This window comes from Xenopus laevis, chromosome 9_10S (genome assembly GCF_017654675.1).
Source record: "Xenopus laevis strain J_2021 chromosome 9_10S, Xenopus_laevis_v10.1, whole genome shotgun sequence".
Lineage (NCBI taxonomy): Eukaryota > Metazoa > Chordata > Amphibia > Anura > Pipidae > Xenopus > Xenopus laevis.
In genome coordinates, this window is record NC_054388.1 from 115,237,332 (window position 1) to 115,256,353 (window position 19,022).

At 46.8% G+C, this 19,022-nt stretch overlaps 2 protein-coding genes and 1 non-coding gene across 4 annotated transcripts; all 3 read left to right on the plus strand.

The window, feature by feature from the left end:
• The first annotated feature begins 764 nt into the window (after positions 1-764).
• On the plus strand, positions 765-8,493 carry aldoa.S (aldolase, fructose-bisphosphate A S homeolog). Of its 2 annotated transcripts, none has more exon segments than NM_001086180.1 (9): positions 765-809; positions 5,925-6,047; positions 6,449-6,660; positions 6,769-6,823; positions 6,968-7,128; positions 7,231-7,314; positions 7,422-7,596; positions 7,725-7,924; positions 8,081-8,493. In NM_001086180.1, coding segments are annotated over 8 exon segments (1,095 nt in total). In that variant the 5' UTR covers positions 765-809; positions 5,925-5,935; the 3' UTR covers positions 8,177-8,493.
• Positions 3,778-3,849, plus strand: trnag-ucc. Its single transcript has one exon. It is a non-coding gene; the product is annotated as a tRNA-Gly (tRNA).
• Positions 8,494-11,155: 2,662 nt separating the features above from the next.
• On the plus strand, positions 11,156-17,840 carry ppp4c.S (protein phosphatase 4 catalytic subunit S homeolog). The gene is given in 9 exon segments (NM_001091769.1): positions 11,156-11,245; positions 12,777-12,898; positions 14,677-14,728; positions 14,851-14,901; positions 15,273-15,374; positions 15,586-15,759; positions 15,952-16,078; positions 16,234-16,423; positions 16,496-17,840. Coding segments are annotated over 8 exon segments (924 nt in total). The 5' UTR covers positions 11,156-11,245; positions 12,777-12,800; the 3' UTR covers positions 16,626-17,840.
• The last annotated feature ends 1,182 nt before the right edge of the window (positions 17,841-19,022 follow it).

A 19,022-nucleotide genomic window follows, 5' to 3' on the forward strand; every position in this document is an offset into this window, starting at 1 on the left:
AGTAGGTGGCACAGTGGGTGGCAGTGAGTAGGTGTCACAGTGGGTGGCAGCGAGTAGGTGGCACAGTGGGATGGCAGTGAGTAGGTGTCACAGTGGGATGGCAGTGAGTAGGTGGCACAATGGGGTGGCAGTGAGTAGGTGGCACAGTGGGTGGCAGTGAGTAGGTCGCACAGTGGGATGGAAGTGAGTAGGTGGCACAGTGGGTGGCAGTGAGTAGGTGGCACAGTGGGTGGCAGTGAGTAGGTGGCACAGTGGGATGGCAGCGAGTAGGTGGCACAGTGGGATGGCAGTGAGTAGGTGGCACAGTGGGTGGCAGTGAGTAGGTGGCACAGGGATGGAAGTGAGTAGGTGGCACAGTGGGTGGCAGTGAGTAGCTGGCACAGTGGGTGGCAGTGAGTAGGTGGCACAGTGGGGTGGCAGTGAGTAGGTGGCACAGTGAGGTGGCAGTGAGTAGGTGGCACAGTGGGGTGGCAGTGAGTAGGTGGCACAGTGGGTAGCAGTGAGTAGGTGGCACAGTGGGATGGCAGTGAGTAGGTGGCAGTGAGTAGGTGGCAGTCGGGTGCTGTCAGTAACCTTGAGGAAGATGCCAGAGGGCTGGTGAATGTCAGTCTCTATCCAGTTACACATACCGGGGGCAGCGCTGCTATATTTACACCCAATGGGAAAGGTCAGGGGTTGTCCCTGAAGGTCAGACACAAATACCCAGCATTCCATGGGGGAGGCTTTATAAACCTTACCAAGGCATTGAGGGGGCACTCAGAGCTGAGATCCCCTGCACCCTGCCTGCCTCCCACAGCACCCGCTCTCAGGTAAGAAAGGGCTGGGGCTCATGTGCTAATGGGATAGAGAGAATGTGCTGCATCTGGCGCAGACACTGGAGGCTGATATGGACAATATTATATTTATAGATCATTCCCTTGTTGTGACTCAGCAATCAATGTGTCAGCCTCACACTTGGCTTTAGCTAAAATCATTTCAGGAGTCAGAACCAGCAGTGCAGAAACTATAAGTGGCCAGACAGTCATTGATGTGCCTGGTTCCTTCCATGTTATTTAGATTGTAATGTCGTGTTTTTATTCCCACCCTGTGCCCCCTCTCACCCCATGTTTGTGCTTTCTCAGGAGACCCCCTTTGACTCGATCACTGCCAAAAGAAAGGGGGAGATTCACAGAGACTAAATGTCACCCCTCGGGGGGAGGGGTGTGAGAAATGTCACGTCTGTGGCCTTAATGCACCTGTCTCTCTCCTCCCACCTGTCGCTCTCTTGTTGTCTCACTCTCCGACAGTCTGTCCCTCACTCTCTGACAGTCTCTCCCTCTCTGACAGTCTCTCCCTCGCTCTCTGACAGTCTCTCCCTCACTCTCTAACAGTCCCTGACAGTCCCTCCCTTTCTGACAGTCCCTTCCACCTTCTCTGACAGTCTCTCCCTCTTTGACAGTCTCTCCCTCGCTCTCTGACAGTCCCTTCCTCCTTCTCTGACAGTCTCTCCCTCGCTCTCTGACAGTCTCTCCCTCGCTCTCTGACAGTCTCTCCCTCGCTCTCTGACAGTCTCTCCCTCGCTCTCTGACAGTCAGGGCATGATGGGGTCAGTAAGTCTATATCAGTGGGCAGCCTGTGAGCTCACATCAGAATAAGGTAATAAATAAGTTAATAAATACTGTTGGCTGCTATACAAGTGATTGAGCCCAATACTAAGGGGGGGCAGTGGGAGCTTCAGGTAGTGAAAGCCAAGGCCCTGGCACAGTTTTCAGTACAGACAATGGAGACTGACATTGCCTTTAAGTTTAAATGCAGCTTTTCTGACTTTTATTTGGCACAAACACAAATCTTCAGCCCACTGGCTCCACATTGAGGATAACATTGGCTTCACATAAGCCTTAACCGTCCAATTCACACCCTCACTGGGGTCTCATGCTTTCCTCAGCCCTCACTGGCTTTTGGTGGACCGCAAATCCCAGAATCCTCTCTGGGCCACACTCAAGACACACTGGTCTCCTGGGAGGGGTTTCTCTTTTCCTCTCCAGTCCTTTAGAGCTCTCTCTCTGTCTCTCTCTCGTCAGCAGAGAATCAGTCTCCTTCCCAGCTACACACAGGCACCTTCCTTCACTCAAGAAGGACCTCACGTGGCTCCAGCTCCAGGAGATCCAGGGGAAGAAGCCATGAGATGTTGCTCCCCACCTCCTTTTAACTACATCAAACCTGTAGCTAATTACTTATCTGCCTCTAGATTGGCAGCTGAAACCCCTTAGGGCTAGTCCACATGGGGAGATAGCGACGCGTTTGCGGTCGCGGCGACAAAGCGCCGCGACAGTCGCCGCGACCGGCGCAGGCGACAGTTTTGTATGGGCGCCTATGTAAAAACGCCTGTGCTAACCACACGAGGCGATGCACTTTTCAACAGTCGCCTGAAAATGCCTCGCCAGGCTTTTTCAGGCGACTGTTGAAAAGCGCATCGCCTCGTGTGGTTAGCACAGGCGTTTTACATAGGCGCCCATACAAAACTGTCGCCTGCGCCGGTCGCGGCGACTGTCGCGGCGCTTTGTCGCCGCGACCGCAAACGCGTCGCTATCTCCCCGTGTGGAATAGCCCTTACATGGAGCAAGGAATGGAAGCCCACCCTGCTCTCTTGCACTCACTCCAGGGACCCACTATCCAATAGAATTAAACAGCATTACTTGCTGCAGCCACACAGACTTTTCCCTGGAGTTTATACCTAATGCTGGTCAAATACACACAATATGTCACCCCCATATCCTACAGTTGGGAGAGTTTGGTGAGGGCTCAGTGATGCCGGTGTAGTTGTTGCCCAATGGGATATTGACACCTGCCTGACACTTATCTCTTCATGTTGGGTGGGAGGTCGGGAGGTCCCATACAAGCCCCAATCTGCCTCCCACAATGCACTGCGGAACATTCCTCTTAATCCCCAAACTCTGCCCTGACTTGTCCCCTGTCTGTGCTGCAAACCCCCCCCAGGGTAAATTCTGATCCTCAGCCATGAACCCCCATATCCATCACTGCACCCCCATATCCGTCACTGCACCCCCATATCCGTCACTGCACCCCCATATCCATCACTGTACCCCCCATATCCATCACTGCACCCCCCATATCCATCACTGCACCCCCATATCCATCACTGTACCCCCCATATCCATCACTGTACCCCCCATATCCATCACTGCACCCCCATACCCTTACACCCTCTCACAGGGACACCCCTGCCAAGCAGCTGCCAGTCTGACTAAATGTCACGTCTATTTCTGGCCCCTCAGTGTGTGACATCCAGCAGCTGCTCCCCCCCCATGTATATCACTGACCCCCCCTCACTGACCCCGTCCCTCTCTGTCCCTCTCTGCTCCTGACAGATACTCTGCACTTATTCCTTCTCTCAGCCCCACTGCTTCTTCTGCTGGGAGTCGGTTCCCTGCACTCACTACTCTTTCACTAAAGTACCACTTCCTGCCATTTCTCCCGTGTTCTCCCCTGTGTCCCAGACAGGCAGGTGGGGCCCCACTGTGCTATTATTAGTCTATTCCTCTGAATTGACATGGAATAATCCATCTATTAATGGGGGGAGAGGACGTTTCATCCAACATTAATTCCATTATATCTGCCCTCAACGTGTGCTTGAGTGAAGCGCCTCCCCTACATCTTTGACCCAGGGCTGTAGTGACCAATCACTGACCAGTAATAAAGTATAGACTGAGCTGCAGGAGAATTGCGCAATCCCTCCTCACAATTATCAGAGAGGCGGAGTCTGAGTTCTATCAGCCTGCGTTGGTGGTATAGTGGTGAGCATAGCTGCCTTCCAAGCAGTTGACCCGGGTTCGATTCCCGGCCAACGCAAATGTATTTTTTTGTTCATATAATTTAAACTCTCCTGTGGGTCAGAGCTGGATGCCCCCCCGGTGGTGCCAGACATTGGTGAAACTATTAAGGTGGCCATACACGGCCGATAAAAGCTGCCGACAGACCGAGTCGGCAGCTTATTGGCCCGTGTATGGGGGCCCCCGACGGGCTTCCCCGATCGAGATCTGGCCGAAAGTCGGCCAGATCTCGATCGGATGGGGTTAAAAATCCCGTCGGATCGCGGCCGCATCTGTTCGTTGATGCGGTCCCGCGATCCGACCGCCCGTTTGGCAAACGCTAGGATCCGATCGTTGGGCCCTAGGGCCCACGATCGGATCAGCCCGATATTGCCCACCTCAAGGTGGGCATATCGGAGGGAGATCCGCTCGTTTGGCGACATCACCAAACGAGCGGATCTATCCGTGTATGGCCACCTTAAGTCTCTGCTTGTGACACAGACTGGGGGAGATGCTGAAGAGGAAGTGGGCGGTGCATGGGGGGAGCTGCACATGTGAAGTGTCACGTCCCAGGGCTGAACATGTCGGTCTTATTACTCACCTCATTCCCAGGCCCTGATAATTAAACTGACCAACTGCACAGACTGGGGGAGGGGTATTAGGGTTCCATCTCACCCCAGTCTTTTATTTAGATGCATGATACATGGCTGCACAGAAATCAGTCCAGTCTGCAGCATGACTGTAAATGAGTTGCTAATTAGTCCTGTGGGTCATTCCATGTGTGTCTGGTGTAAAGGGGGCACGTCCTTCTCTGATCAGCCCCAGCCCGTGTATCTGATGCCTCCTGGGAGCTGCGATTGTGCCGCATTAGCGGAATTGTCTGACTCACCTCCAGCAGCGTCACTGCCTCCTGCGCCTTTAAGCGCTAGCCCCGCCCCCCGGTGGTACATGACGCGCGGATTGAGGAGGTTGCGGCTCAGTCAGACTCAGAGCGCGGAAGAGGTGAGAGCTGAGAGCGGGGCGTGTGTCTGTGTGTGAGGTGCCGGGGCTGGGCAGGGGGAGAGGCCGAGTCTCACACAGGTGACTGGGGGCAGCAGGTGTGTTTGGACAATGTGATGGGATCTGTGTCAGTTAAAGAGACAGTACCTGGGGGAGGGGTTATTATGTGGAAAGGGGTCCCAGTAGGAAACATTTAGGGGGTATTACTGAGTGTCACTCAATGAAGTCCAAGTGTCAGTGTCACAGCTCTGTACTAATCCCTGGCAGTACAAGGGTTGATGTTCCATCCCTCTACTGATCCCATAGAGCAGATCACTGGCAAGACAAGAGTTAAGTTTTAGCACCTTGCATCATAGGGTTAATGGCCCAGAACTGTTCTCTCCGGCAGGCCATGGGTTAATGTTCCAGCCCTGTCCTGATGACCCCAACCCATAGCTGATCCTTAGAAATACAAGGGTTCATTGTGGATCCTTGGCAGGATAGGGTTAAGCCTTACAGTGGAAGGATTAAAGTTGTGCCCTTACACAATAGGATCAGCATTACAAGGGTTAATAGGTGCCATGCTCTCACTGACTGCGCCCACTCACATGTTGTAATTGTGACTCTTCTTCTTCCTTCATCGGTTCCACTTAATAAAGGAAACTCCCTCCCAGGCTCGGCTTTTAACCCTTTCTCGTCTGCATTTCCAGCACGGGAAGGGTTAATGTCCCAGCCTATAGCAGAGGTGTGTGTGTAGGTGCGGATGCTCCATCCTCCGTTTGACCTTCAGCGTCTGTGGCCCACTAATGTGAGTCATTGCTGGGTTAATAATGAGAGATGTGTGAGACGTGTGTGGAAATAAAGGGTTAATGCTGCAATGGCCGCTCCTTCTTTGGCAACAGTGGCTGAGTTTTGGGCTTGGTCTAGGGAAGAATACCGGCCATGAAGGGGTGAATAGACCTCTCCTTTGCCAGACACAAATGTATGGTCCAATGTGAGCAATAGTCTTGTGTGTCTTGTTACTTTGCCCCAGGGCACCCGCCCTCTGGATGTGCCAATATCTACTTTACTGAGCCCCAGCCCTCTTAACCCTTTCACTCCCCCCAGCCTGACTTCTCTTCTTTGCCCTCCCTGCAGATATCGACAACATGCCTCACCAATACCCAGCACTGACCCCCGAGCAGAAGAAGGAGCTCCATGACATCGCCAAACGCATTGTGGCTCCTGGCAAGGGCATCCTGGCAGCCGATGAGTCCACAGGTCAGTGGGTGCACTGGGGGGGGGGAATCAGCTGACGCTGTTTCTGGGATTGGGGTCCTTACTTGGTGTGAGGGTTAAATGCCCTATTTGGGGAGAGGTTCTTGGGGGTGATGTTTCTGCAGAACAACTCCCGGTGCCAGTTGTGACTCCGCCCAGGTGCCAGTTGTGACTCCGCCCAGGTGCCACTGGGTTGATGCCCTCGGGTTTGTGTGCACTGGAATCTTGTATTTACACTCAAGCTCGCGGCTACTGTTGCCGTAGTAACTGCCAACACTGGCCACCAGTAAGGGATAATGTGGGAGGCCTTTTTTTTTTTTTGCTGCCCCGCCCCTGGTGATGTCACATTCTGATGGAGAGGGGGCCTGGAGACCTATATTAACCCTTTCACTGCTTGTCCCCAGGCAGCATTGCTAAGCGCTTGAGTTCCATTGGGGCAGAGAACACCGAGGAGAACCGTCGCTTTTACCGCCAGTTGCTCTTCACGGCCGACGAAAAAGTGAACCCCTGCATCGGGGGCGTCATCACCTTCCACGAGACCCTCTACCACAAGACCGACGATGGCGTGGCCTTCACCAAAGTCATCAAGGACAAAGGGGGTGTCGTAGGCATCAAGGTGAGGTTATAGACTGTCTACCAGGGGCGGGGGGTATGTTGGGATGTGGATTGCACCCCTATTGGTGCAAATGGATTGACCCGGAATCTTCTTTCCCCTCCCACACAGGTTGATAAAGGTGTCGTCCCTCTGGCTGGAACCAACGGTGAAACCACAACTCAAGGTAAGGGGGGGGGTCCTATAGTGAGAATTCCTATGGGTGGGACCTTATGATGCTGTAGTCTCCCCACCACCCATAATTCCTAGGTGCTGTAAGTGCTCACACCTGTTATACAGAAGGTGCATAAGGTCTGCTTCTGTTATACAGGTCTGGATGGACTGTCCGAACGCTGTGCCCAGTACAAGAAAGATGGCGCTGACTTTGCCAAGTGGCGCTCCGTGCTCAAGATCTCTGAACACACCCCCTCTCACCTGGCCATCATAGAGAATGCCAACGTATTGGCCCGTTACGCCAGCATCTGCCAACAGGTAATCACTCTTGTTCTTTCTTGGGGCGTGTACTAACGGGTAGTCGTACGGAGAAGGGTGGCACAGAGTTTGGGTCTGACCTTTACCCTCTTCTCTCTACAGAATGGAATTGTGCCCATTGTGGAGCCCGAGGTCCTTCCTGATGGAGAACATGACCTGAAGAGGTGCCAGTACGTGACAGAGAAGGTAGGTGGCACTGGAGTACTTTGTGCTGATACTGATGGGCACCGTGTAGTGGGTGGGCACTGGGGTGGGTGGGCACCTTGTAGTGATTGGCATCATGTACCCGTCAGGTCCTGGCTGCAGTCTACAAGGCTCTCAGCGACCATCACGTTTACCTGGAAGGGACCCTGCTGAAACCAAACATGGTTACCCCCGGGCACGCCTGCACCAAGAAGTACCCCCCTCAGGAGATTGCCATGGCAACAGTCACAGCCCTCAGGCGCACAGTGCCCCCTGCTGTTGCAGGTGAGTAGGGGCATGGGAAGAGTGCAGGGCTGTTTTCTCGTGTAGAACTAGGGGTGCTGCCCATGCCTCTGGCATTTTAGGGGCACATGTCGTGCCTCTGAGACTGACCAATGACATTGTTTGTGTAGGAATCACCTTCCTGTCTGGAGGACAAAGTGAGGAAGAGGCCACGGTGCACCTGAATGCCATCAACCAGTGCCCCCTGCTCAAACCCTGGCCCCTGACCTTCTCCTACGGACGTGCCCTTCAGGCCTCTGCCCTCAAAGCTTGGGGGGGCAAGAAGGAGAACACCAAGAAGGCTCAGGATGAGTACATCAAGCGCGCCCTGGTAAGCATTTCTTCTGTTCCCCCCCATTAGCTTTTTAAAGGGCAAGTAAACAACATTAAGCCATTACTTGCTGGATAGCTGAGCATGCTGGGACTTGTATTTCAGACAAAGCTGAGTACTGTGCTTCTTCTAACTTTCCTGTTTTCCTCTGTATAGGCCAACAGCCTGGCGTGCCAAGGAAAATATGTAGCCAGCGGAGATGCAGGAGCTGCTGCAGGAGAATCCCTCTTCGTATCAAACCACGCCTACTAAATACAGCCTTCCTGCTGCTCCTCGTCACTGGTGGCCGCTTCCATTTGATAGAGGCCCCTCCCCTGCAGAGCGATTAGCCCCTCCCCTGTGTAGAGACCCCTCTGCGGAACATTAGCTAAGCCATTCCTCTTGCTGGAGAGAGACTGCAGGCTGAGTGTCATTGCTATGGTGATTCCTGGACGCTCCAGCAGAGGGCGTGAATGATGAGTGTGTGAGTGTCTGTGCTTCTTGCACTCCTGTCTGTGTTTCTTTCAGCTCTGAGTCATTGTTCTGTGTCACTGCTGAACAAAGTCTCAATAAAGCAGTTTCCTCACTCACGTACTGTCTCTTTAATTTACCCCCCCACCAGCTGTGATCCATGGGACCGCCCAAACAGAACTGGCCTGAGTGGGGTCCCCTTATTGCTCCTGGCACCCCATCATTCCCAAAAGAGATCTGGCTCTCGCACACCCTTGTAAGAGGAAATTCTAGTGCTGTCTGGTGCACAATGGTAGAAGTCCGGCAACCCCAAATCCAATCTAGCAGTCAAACAATTCAGAGGACACAGAGCTGATGTATGTTTATTGTATAATAGCTGTGCCATCATTCCCAGCACTTTCACACGTAGGGACATTTTACTTTGCAGCTGTGGCCCCCAAGGGTAGCACCAACAGCAGCCTCCTTAGTTTGCTCATAGCAATGGGACAGACTCTCAGGGACCCCATAAGTTAAACGTCACCTGTTGTCTCGTTGCAATGCCCACTAGTGGTCAGTACTCTCAATGAACAACATGTGATGTGGCCCCTATGAGCATCCGGCTCAGCAGCAGCCAATCACAACACACACTCTGATACATCAGCCAATGGGACAGGCCCTGGAAACTCGGCGGCACGCATGGGGGTTAATGGGGATGTTAATTGATACATTGCATGCTGGGATCTTGTAGGCTTAGTCTGAGTGGCTTTGTAGTTGGTCATTATTTATTATAGCTGCACCCCAGCTTGATCCTTTATTGTAGCCTGTTAGGTCAGCTGAATACTACCAGCTCAGGGGATAATATCTTGCCCATCAGGCCACTCACTGGCCTCAGCCCTGTCACCCCACCCTTGTGACTCCTCTCCAGTTTCTACTACAGACCTTTCAGGGAATGGGGTAACACTGTTCATTCAGGTGGGCAGCTTCTGATTAGAGGCCCCCCATAAGAGAGGTTTGTAATTGGGAGTTTCCCCATGAGAGGATTCTGATTGGAGGGCTCCCCACGAGAGAGGTTTTTGATTGGAGGGCCCCATAAGACAGGGTTGTAATCAGGGTTGCCACCTTTTCTCGAAAAAATAAAGACTTTCCTATATATTTATCTTTATTCCCTATTAATAACATTGGGATCACTGACCTTCCTATATAGTTATCTTTATTCCCTATTAATAACATTGGGATCACTGACCTTCCTATATAGTTATCTTTATTCCCTATTAATAACATTGGGATCGCTGACCTTCCTATATATTTCTCTTTATTCCCTATTAATAACATTGGGATCGCTGACCTTCCTATATATTTATCTTTATTCCCTATTAATAACATTGGGATCACTGACCTTCCTATAAATTTATCTTTATTCCCTATTAATAACATTGGGATCACTGACCTTCCTATAAATTTATCTTTATTCCCTATTAATAACATTGGGATCACTGACCTTCCTATAAATTTATCTTTATTCCCTATTAATAACATTGGGATCACTGACCTTCCTATATATTTATCTTTATTCCCTATTAATAACATTGGGATCACTGACCTTCCTATATATTTATCTTTATTACCTATTAATAACATTGGGATCACTGACCTTCCTATATATTTAGCTTTATTCCCTATTAATAACATTGGGATCACTGGCCTTCCTATATATTTATCTTTATTCCCTATTAATAACATTGGGATCACTGACCTTCCTATATATTTATCTTTATTACCTATTAATAACATTGGGATCACTGACCTTCCTATATATTTATCTTTATTCCCTATTAATAACATTGGGATCACTGACCTTCCTATATATTTATCTTTATTCCCTATTAATAACATTGAGATCACTGACCTTCCTATATATTTATCTTTATTCCCTATTAATAACATTGGGATCACTGACCTTCCTATATATTTATCTTTATTACCTATTAATAACATTGGGATCACTGACCTTCCTATATATTTAGCTTTATTCCCTATTAATAACATTGGGATCACTGGCCTTCCTATATATTTATCTTTATTCCCTATTAATAACATTGGGATCACTGACCTTCCTATATATTTATCTTTATTACCTATTAATAACATTGGGATCACTGACCTTCCTATATATTTATCTTTATTCCCTATTAATAACATTGGGATCACTGACCTTCCTATATATTTATCTTTATTCCCTATTAATAACATTGGGATCAACCATCACTTTTACTGGCCAGGCCGGTTAAACACTAGCCAGGTGGCAACCCTTGTTGTAATCGAAGTCCTCCCATGAGAGAGTTTTCTGATTGGAGGGCTCCTCATGAGAGAGGCTTCTTATTGGAGGGCTCCTCATGAGAGAGGTTTCTGATTCGCTGAATCTTTCCTCCTGCAAAGTCAATCCCTCTCTCAGCCGCTCTTCCCACAGAAGTGAATTATGTCAGAATAATAAATGAAGAGAAGGAACCAGACTGAGCTCAATACTAAACACAATAACACAGAACTAAGCTAAGCAGCGGTTTTCACCCACAAAACACGGTTTTCGCAATATCCCCATCACGTGATAGTGTCTGGTGTCCCGATACGTTTGTTAATAAAGTTGCAGAAAAAAAAACTCGGAACAAAACTATTTCCCGCCAGGCGCGCTCGGGCGCAGCTTCTATTGGGCGGGGCTGGGAGCGCGCACGCACAGACAGTTGGGAGATCGGAGACGCGTAATTGACGTCACGTTCTCGCGGTATCTCGCTCTCGCTGTGTGGAGAGGAGGAAGCGGAGGCTCCTGGGGGAGATACCGACACACACCGCTCCCCGGGACCCACATCCGGTGAGAGAGTCCGGCCTGTGGCGGAAGCGGTAAGACGGTTTGTGTGTGTGTGTGTGTTTGTGTGGGAGTGACGCTTGTTACACAGAGTCGCTTGTCCGGTGTGTGAGTCTCTGATACCCGGATGTTGTCTCTCAGTGTGAGGTGATTGTGTGTCCGTGTGGAACTGGCGCATTATTATCTCTATTTCTTTGTCTGTCTGTGAGGAGACGAGTAAGAGCCTGAAATGTTGGGGAGCTCCTGTACCCTCATCATGTGCCTGAGGAGCAGCTCATCTTGGGGAAGGAGGAAAAGTTTCCCCTGTGTAGGCGGAGCTAAGGGCCCATTTCTCTCCTTGTGGGCGGGCTCAAGTGGCTCTTGTCCCCTGTGGGCGGGCTGAAGAATGACCAATAGAGGCTAAGATGTCAGCTGGTCTGTGCCTATGTAGCTCCTCCCCTATATATATGTCAGACGTTCTGATTGGTTTGCTTCACTGTATCCAGGTGTCCATAGAAGGAAAAGTCTATAAGTTGTGCACTTATTGTCTCTCACCTGAACAGACTTTATTTCTTGTGCCACATGTCTCTCACTATCTCCATCATATAACATGTCTCTCACTGTCTCCATCATATAACATGTCTCTCACTATCTCCATCATATAACATGTCTCTCACTATCTCCATCATATAACACGTCTCTCACTATCTCCATCATATAACATGTCTCTCACTTTCTCCATCATATAACATGTCTCTCACTATCTCCATCATGACTTGGGGCAGCTGGGAAATTGACAATATGTCTAGCCCCATGTCAGATTTCAAAATTGAATATAAAAAAATCAGTTTGCTCTTTTGAGAAATGGATTCAGTGCAGAATTCTGCTGGAGCAGCACTATTAACTGATTCATTTTGAAAAATTTTTATTTCCCATGACAGTATCCCTTTATAGAAGGGGAACAACTCCGGGTATCCGCTAAATAGAGTGCAAATATGCCAGCAAAAAAGAGCTGCTAGTTGTCTGTCTGATAGAAACCATCACAAACAGACAGTTTTATATTATACTGTTATATTGGCACAGTTCTCTATCTCAAGGCCCCCCATACAAGGGCTGATAAAAGCTGCCGACAGACCCTGTAGCTGTCAGCACTTTGGACTAGGGGTGCCAGCCAATCAGCAGTTAGACTGCAGTTCCCCGTCAGGTTCTTCTATGTGCCCGTCTCTTAACTGTGCTTCTGGCCAGGACTATTCAGACTCACCGACCATTCATTGAAACACTAACAGGAACCACCAGAGCGGATCTATGGGGTGCAACAATAAAGGGGCCATAGTCATAGATACTCATTTTAAGCCAAAGTGGAACAGGCAAGATCTAGCTATTCCAAATATCATACGGAAATTAATTTTGTACAGTATTATCTGTGCGTCTATTTCCACGTTAAAGTTTATGCTGTTGTATAGCAGTATGTACGCATAAAACCGATTGTTGGATATACATTATAAAAGCAAAACTAAAAATATCACTGAACGGTCTCTGGGCAATTCACTAGTAATTTTTTAATAGTGTTTTCCTTTTCCCCATCAGTTACAGGCTCATTGAGGAGGGACCATGACTGAAATCAGTGACCTCGACAGGCAGATTGAACAGCTGAGACGCTGTGAGCTCATCAAGGAGAGTGAAGTGAAAGCTCTGTGTGCTAAAGCACGGTGAGTATTTAGCTGGGTGGGCTTGCTTAATAATAATAATGTAAATACAACTAATGGGAAAGGACATGGAAAGCTAAATTATGTGCAGCTGTCTACACTTAGAATTGCACGTGAACAGTAGACGTGCTAGTCCCGTGCTAGTCCCGTGCTAGTCCCGTGCTAGTCCCGTGCTAGTCCCGTGCTAGTCCCGTGCTAGTCCCGTGCTAGTCCCGTGCTAGTCCCGTGCTAGTCCCGTGCTAGTCCCGTGCTAGTCCCCTGCTAGTCCCCTGCTAGTCCCGTGCTAGTCCCCTGCTAGTCCCCTGCTAGTCCCCTGCTAGTCCCCTGCTAGTCCCCTGCTAGTCCCCTGCTAGTGCCCTGCTAGTGCCCTGCTCGTCCCCTGCTAGTGCCCTGCTCGTCCCCTGCTCATCCACATGTAAAAGTCTGCACCAGGACTGCCTAGAAAAAAGAAGGAAAAAAAAAGGCAAAAATGTGACACAATGCCTACCTAGTGCATTTATTTTCCATAGAGAAGCTTTGCAATTGAATTTACTTGGGGGAGGGGGGTGCCCAATATATTGGCACCCCAAAATGAATTTGGTCTTCCTTGTGTTAAGAATTTCTCTTCATCATCATGAGCTTTAATTCTCTGTGCCAATTAGCACCTATGAACATTAGAACATATGTCCCACTAAATACCTCATTTATATTACTGGCTTTTGGTAATTGTTCATCTGATGTAAACTAGATTATCCTTGGCTGCTGAGGTTCTTCACCTTATAACAAATCTTTCATATAATGTAGAGATTGATAAATGATTTGCAATTGGTCTTCAGTTTTTATTTTCTGTCATTTTTTATTTATTTAAATTCTTGTTCAGCCGCTCTCCAGTTTGCAATATCAGCAGCTAACTGGTTGATAGGGTGCACATTACGCTAGCAACCAGGTAGTGCTTTGAATGTAAGACTGAAATATGAATAGGAGAAGGTATTTACAAGAATTAGGACTTAATTACTAATCATCAGCCCATAAATGACACAATGATGTAAGTAAACAAAACATATAAATAAATAAAAAGCGATATTTATTTACAACCATGCCATAATGCACAGTTAAAACCGTGGGGTATTGCATGTGGGAGAAGGGATTCCTCTCTTATAAGTGCCTACCTTCAACATCGATAAATATGAATCAGATGTGAGGAAAAGGCATATACGATTAAGTATGCTGGCCAGCCGCCCTGGTGATATTGGTAGTGCACAATGAAAAACAAACATTTTAATTTTTCATGGTTTTAACTGATTTTAAATGTGCATTATGGCATGGTTGTGAATAAATATCGCTTTTTATTTATTTATTTATAGGTTCTGTTTACTTACATAATTGTGTCAATTACAGGCTCATAATTAGTGATTAAGTCCCAATTCTTGTAAATATCTTCTATATTAGGTTGTTTGTGGACCTCCTAATCTACGTAGCCCTTAACTACTGATACTTTGCTTAGTAACTTTTTGGAAGGTTTAAAATGAATAGGAGAAGGCCTGGATAGAGAAATAAGTAACAAAACCTGAGCAATAACAGTAAAATTGTAGCCTCACAGAGCAATCATTTTTGACTGATGGGCTCAGTGGCCCCTTCACTGCTGGAAAGAGGTTAATAATATGAAAAGTTGCCATTTTATCAATATACTAAAAGTTAACTTAAACTAGAAACCCTCACACACACACACGTGTATCTACTATAGTTTCAAAACAAAAAGTAATTATTTTTTCTTATGGGCTGATGTTCTTTTTCCTTTCCAGAGAGATTCTTGTAGAAGAGAGTAATGTGCAACGGGTGGACTCGCCTGTTACGGTAAGTGACTGGTGAGAAATGTAGGTGCAAGCGTGTTACTACCTCCTCCTCTCAGGCAAACTGTTGAGCTTATGTTGCTGCAGCACAAATAGTGGTTAGAATCTTCCTCTTCTGTCTCGTAGGTTTGTGGTGATATCCATGGGCAGTTCTACGATCTCAAGGAATTGTTCAGGGTGAGTTCATCAATGGAAAATGCTCTTATATGCAACAAGTAACAAAAATCAGTATCTGTGTGTGTAAACCCTTGAGATCAGAAGTGTATAACTTGCTCCCTGGTTTCATTTTGCTTTCACTCTTACCTCCTTTAAAGTTAGTACAGTGTGTACTGATGTTTTATTAAACTAAATAAACTCCTCATTAATGTTCTTTGCCTGGCCCGGGGGTCATGCAGGTCGATTGGTTTAAATAACGGTTATCTCCACTCTGTGAATCTGAGAAAGTATCCGTTTAGCTCCCTCTTTTAATTGTATTCTTTCTAAAGTTCTAAACAGTGTCTAATCTGATGTTACATTTATATGCCAATTTATTGGTCTCCTTTCCTTAGGTGGGTGGTGATGTGCCAGAGACAAATTATCTTTTCATGGGTGACTTTGTGGATCGTGGGTTTTACAGCGTTGAAACATTCCTCCTTCTTTTAGCACTGAAGGTAAGTGATAAATATATATAAGGTGGAGTGGCTTTCCCTATTGCATTGGGATGGTTAAACTCCCTCATTGTGTCCAGCCTTTATATTAGGTTACAGTGTCCTGTATTAAAGAGAAAATGACTGTGCTGGTGAATCTGCCTGAAAGACTCAGTCTGATGTTTGTAACAACTGGATGTTGTGTGGCCACATAATTCCTCTTTATATTCTGCAGGTTCGTTATCCAGATCGGATCACCCTGATACGCGGCAACCACGAGAGCCGGCAAATCACACAAGTTTATGGTTTCTACGACGAGTGTCTTCGCAAATACGGCTCAGTAACAGTGTGGAGGTACTGCACAGAGATCTTTGACTACCTCAGCCTGTCAGCTATCATCGATGGCAAGGTGAGACACTCTCCTTTCTGCTGTCACTTTCTGTGCTCCTGACAAACCAAGAGCTAGCAATCTGAATGGCTGTTTCCTGTAATTGCCCCATGGGATGTGTGTTCTCTTGATTTTCAACCTACCCCTATGTGTGGGCTTGATGTTCTGACTTGTTAAACAACATGTGACTTGATCTGTTTCAATTTGTGGCAGATCTTTTGTGTACATGGTGGGCTCTCACCCTCCATCCAGACACTGGATCAGATCAGAACTATTGATCGCAAGCAAGAAGTGCCTCATGATGGACCCATGTGTGACCTGCTCTGGAGTGACCCAGAAGGTAAATTTAAATCTTTTGGTAAAAGCTTTCCAGTGTTATTGTGTGATGTATGGAGAGCTGACCGTTACAATGGTGACCCACTGAAAGATCTATATTAGGGCACCACCTTGATATGTTGCTCTGTAGAATGCTGACTGAGCTTTCTCTCATACCAGATACTACGGGATGGGGTGTGAGTCCTAGGGGAGCTGGCTACCTTTTTGGCAGTGATGTAGTGGCACAATTCAATGCAGCCAACAACATAGATATGATTTGCCGGGCACATCAACTTGTCATGGAAGGTTATAAGTGGCACTTCAATGAGACGGTCTTAACAGTGTGGTCAGCACCAAACTACTGCTACAGGTAAAGAGAATTCCCACTTGCACAGTATGAGGCATCTGTATGTCCTGTAGTTTGACTCTGTCTTGTCTTTAGGTGTGGGAATGTAGCTGCCATACTTGAGCTGGATGAACACCTACAAAAAGAATTCATTATATTTGAGGCTGCCCCCCAGGAGACAAGAGGAATCCCTTCCAAGAAGCCCGTCGCTGATTATTTCCTGTGACCTGCCCAATCAACACCAAGGCCTCTCCACTCCTTTCTCCTGATGTCTTTTAGACTGCTCCCAGCACAACTCTCCTCCTTATCTTTGCCAATGGGACCAGCGCTGCGCTTTTAAGAAAAGTATTTGCCAGCATCCAGCTCAGCTGCAGAGCATTGCCTCTACTTTTCTACATCCACCTTATATGGAACCTTGTGTGTGTATGTGTGTTAGGTACTGGCAGCTGAGAGATCTGCCGTTGTGCATATAGAATGGCCGTACCATCCACACCTTGTAAGAGGGGTGTGAAATAGCATTGCCCTGCAAGTATTTCTAGCAAAGAAGGAGAGATGGGAGAAACACCTGTAGCCAAGCTGGGTGCTGCGTCTCAGGAATTAGGTAAATGTAATGCTCTGCACGACTTTCAGGGAGGCTCAATGTGATGTTTTCTAGTAGAGACAGAGGGAGGGGGCTAAATAGGGCAGCATTATGCAAGGAAACCAAAATACTTTTAGAATTCATAGTTTCTTCCTTGATTTTATAAAACTCCTCTAATAACCCCCCCCCTGATTCACAGTCATTCCTTATGTCTCTCCCACTCTGAGCCTCACATCCCCTGTACTAAGCTGCTGAGATTGTACACAAGTATGGAGTGCCTTAGTGTAAGTGGGACTATTCCAACTGGGACCAGGAGAGACATGTGAAGATGGTGCGCACTGGAAAACTCCATTGTCCATTTAGAGGCTCCATGATGATTATATGCCCCCTGGTGATGATTGGCAGGATTTTGAGCCATAGTGTTGACATTAGCTGGCATTTTACATAAGCGGAGCCATTCTCTTGTGGATTTAAACAGCTTTGCTGAGGCTGGGAATATGTGTAGCCATGTGTTTAACCCTTTGTAGTCCGCCTCATAAGCTGCCAACTGAGAGATAACTAAAGCAGCGCTTCTCTATTTGTGTTTCAGCGGGATGGCATAAAGCTGAGCTCCTACTTGCCACCTAGTATGCCAAACATCTGATCCAGTTTCTTCTCTTTTACTTTCTCACAGACATTATGTTATAGTTCACTTTCTTTCTTTAGCCCTTGCTCCCAAACTCCAGTCTTTGTTCTGCACTCTTTCTGGTTAACGATTTTATTCTGGTTTTTTTTCTTCTTCTAATTTTACAATTTTGGTAGGATACAGTTACAAGCATCTGCCAATAAAATGTGAAAAAGCAATAAAAACATGGAAAAATGCATGTTTGCATATAGATTTATTTTAGCGGAATGTCTGAAGCAGTGGCCCTTTAAACAAAGCCTGTGCCAGCGGGAAGTTGCCTGACGTGTGTTATTCCCTTAGTCTGGCTGGATCCAAGCACTTGTTATTAATATTAATGGGTGGATCCAAGCACTTGTTATTAATATTAATGGCTGGATCCAAGCACTTGTTATTAATATTAATGGCTGGATCCAAGCACTTGTTATTAATATTAATGGGTGGATCCAAGCACTTGTTATTAATATTAATGGCTGGATCCAATCACTTGTTATTAATATTAATGGCTGGATCCAATCACTTGTTATTAATATTAATGGCTGGATCCAAGCACTTGTTGTTAATATTAATGGCTGGATCCAAGCACTTGTTATTAATATTAATGGCTGGATCCAAGCACTTGTTATTAATATTAATGGGTGGATCCAAGCACTTGTTATTAATATTAATGGCTGGATCCAATCACTTGTTATTAATATTAATGGCTGGATCCAAGCACTTGTTATTAATATTAATGGCTGGATCCAAGCACTTGTTATTAATATTAATGGCTGGATCCAAGCACTTGTTATTAATATTAATGGGTGGATCCAAGCACTTGTTATTAATATTAATGGCTGGATCCAATCACTTGTTATTAATATTAATGGCTGGATCCAATCACTTGTTATTAATATTAATGGCTGGATCCAAGCACTTGTTGTTAATATTAATGGCTGGATCCAAGCACTTGTTATTAATATTAATGGCTGGATCCAAGCACTTGTTATTAATATTAATGGCTGGATCCAAGCACTTGTTATTAATATTAATGGCTGGATCCAAGCACTTGTTATTAATATTAATGGCTGGATCCAATCACTTGTTTTTAATATTAATGGCTGGATCCAATCACTTGTTATTAATATTAATGGCTGGATCCAATCACTTGTTATTAATATTAATGGCTGGATCCAATCACTTGTTTTTAATATTAATGGCTGGATCCAAGCACTTGTTATTAATATTAATGGCTGGATCCAAGCACTTGTTATTAATATTAATGGGTGGATCCAATCACTTGTTTTTAATATTAATGGCTGGATCCAAGCACTTGTTATTAATATTAATGGCTGGATCCAATCACTTGTTATTAATGGCTGGATCCAGTCACTTGTTATTAA

Bases quoted from the DNA above. Each gene is read 5' to 3' on its own strand.
- aldoa.S (XM_018240609.2), top strand. From the start codon at position 5,936: ATGCCTCACCAATACCCAGCACTGACCCCCGAGCAGAAGAAGGAGCTC. The intron at 6,048-6,448 runs GTCAGTGGGTGC...GCTTGTCCCCAG, and splicing joins GGCAGCCGATGAGTCCACAG to GCAGCATTGCTAAGCGCTTG. The intron at 7,129-7,230 runs GTAATCACTCTT...TTCTCTCTACAG, and splicing joins ACGCCAGCATCTGCCAACAG to AATGGAATTGTGCCCATTGT.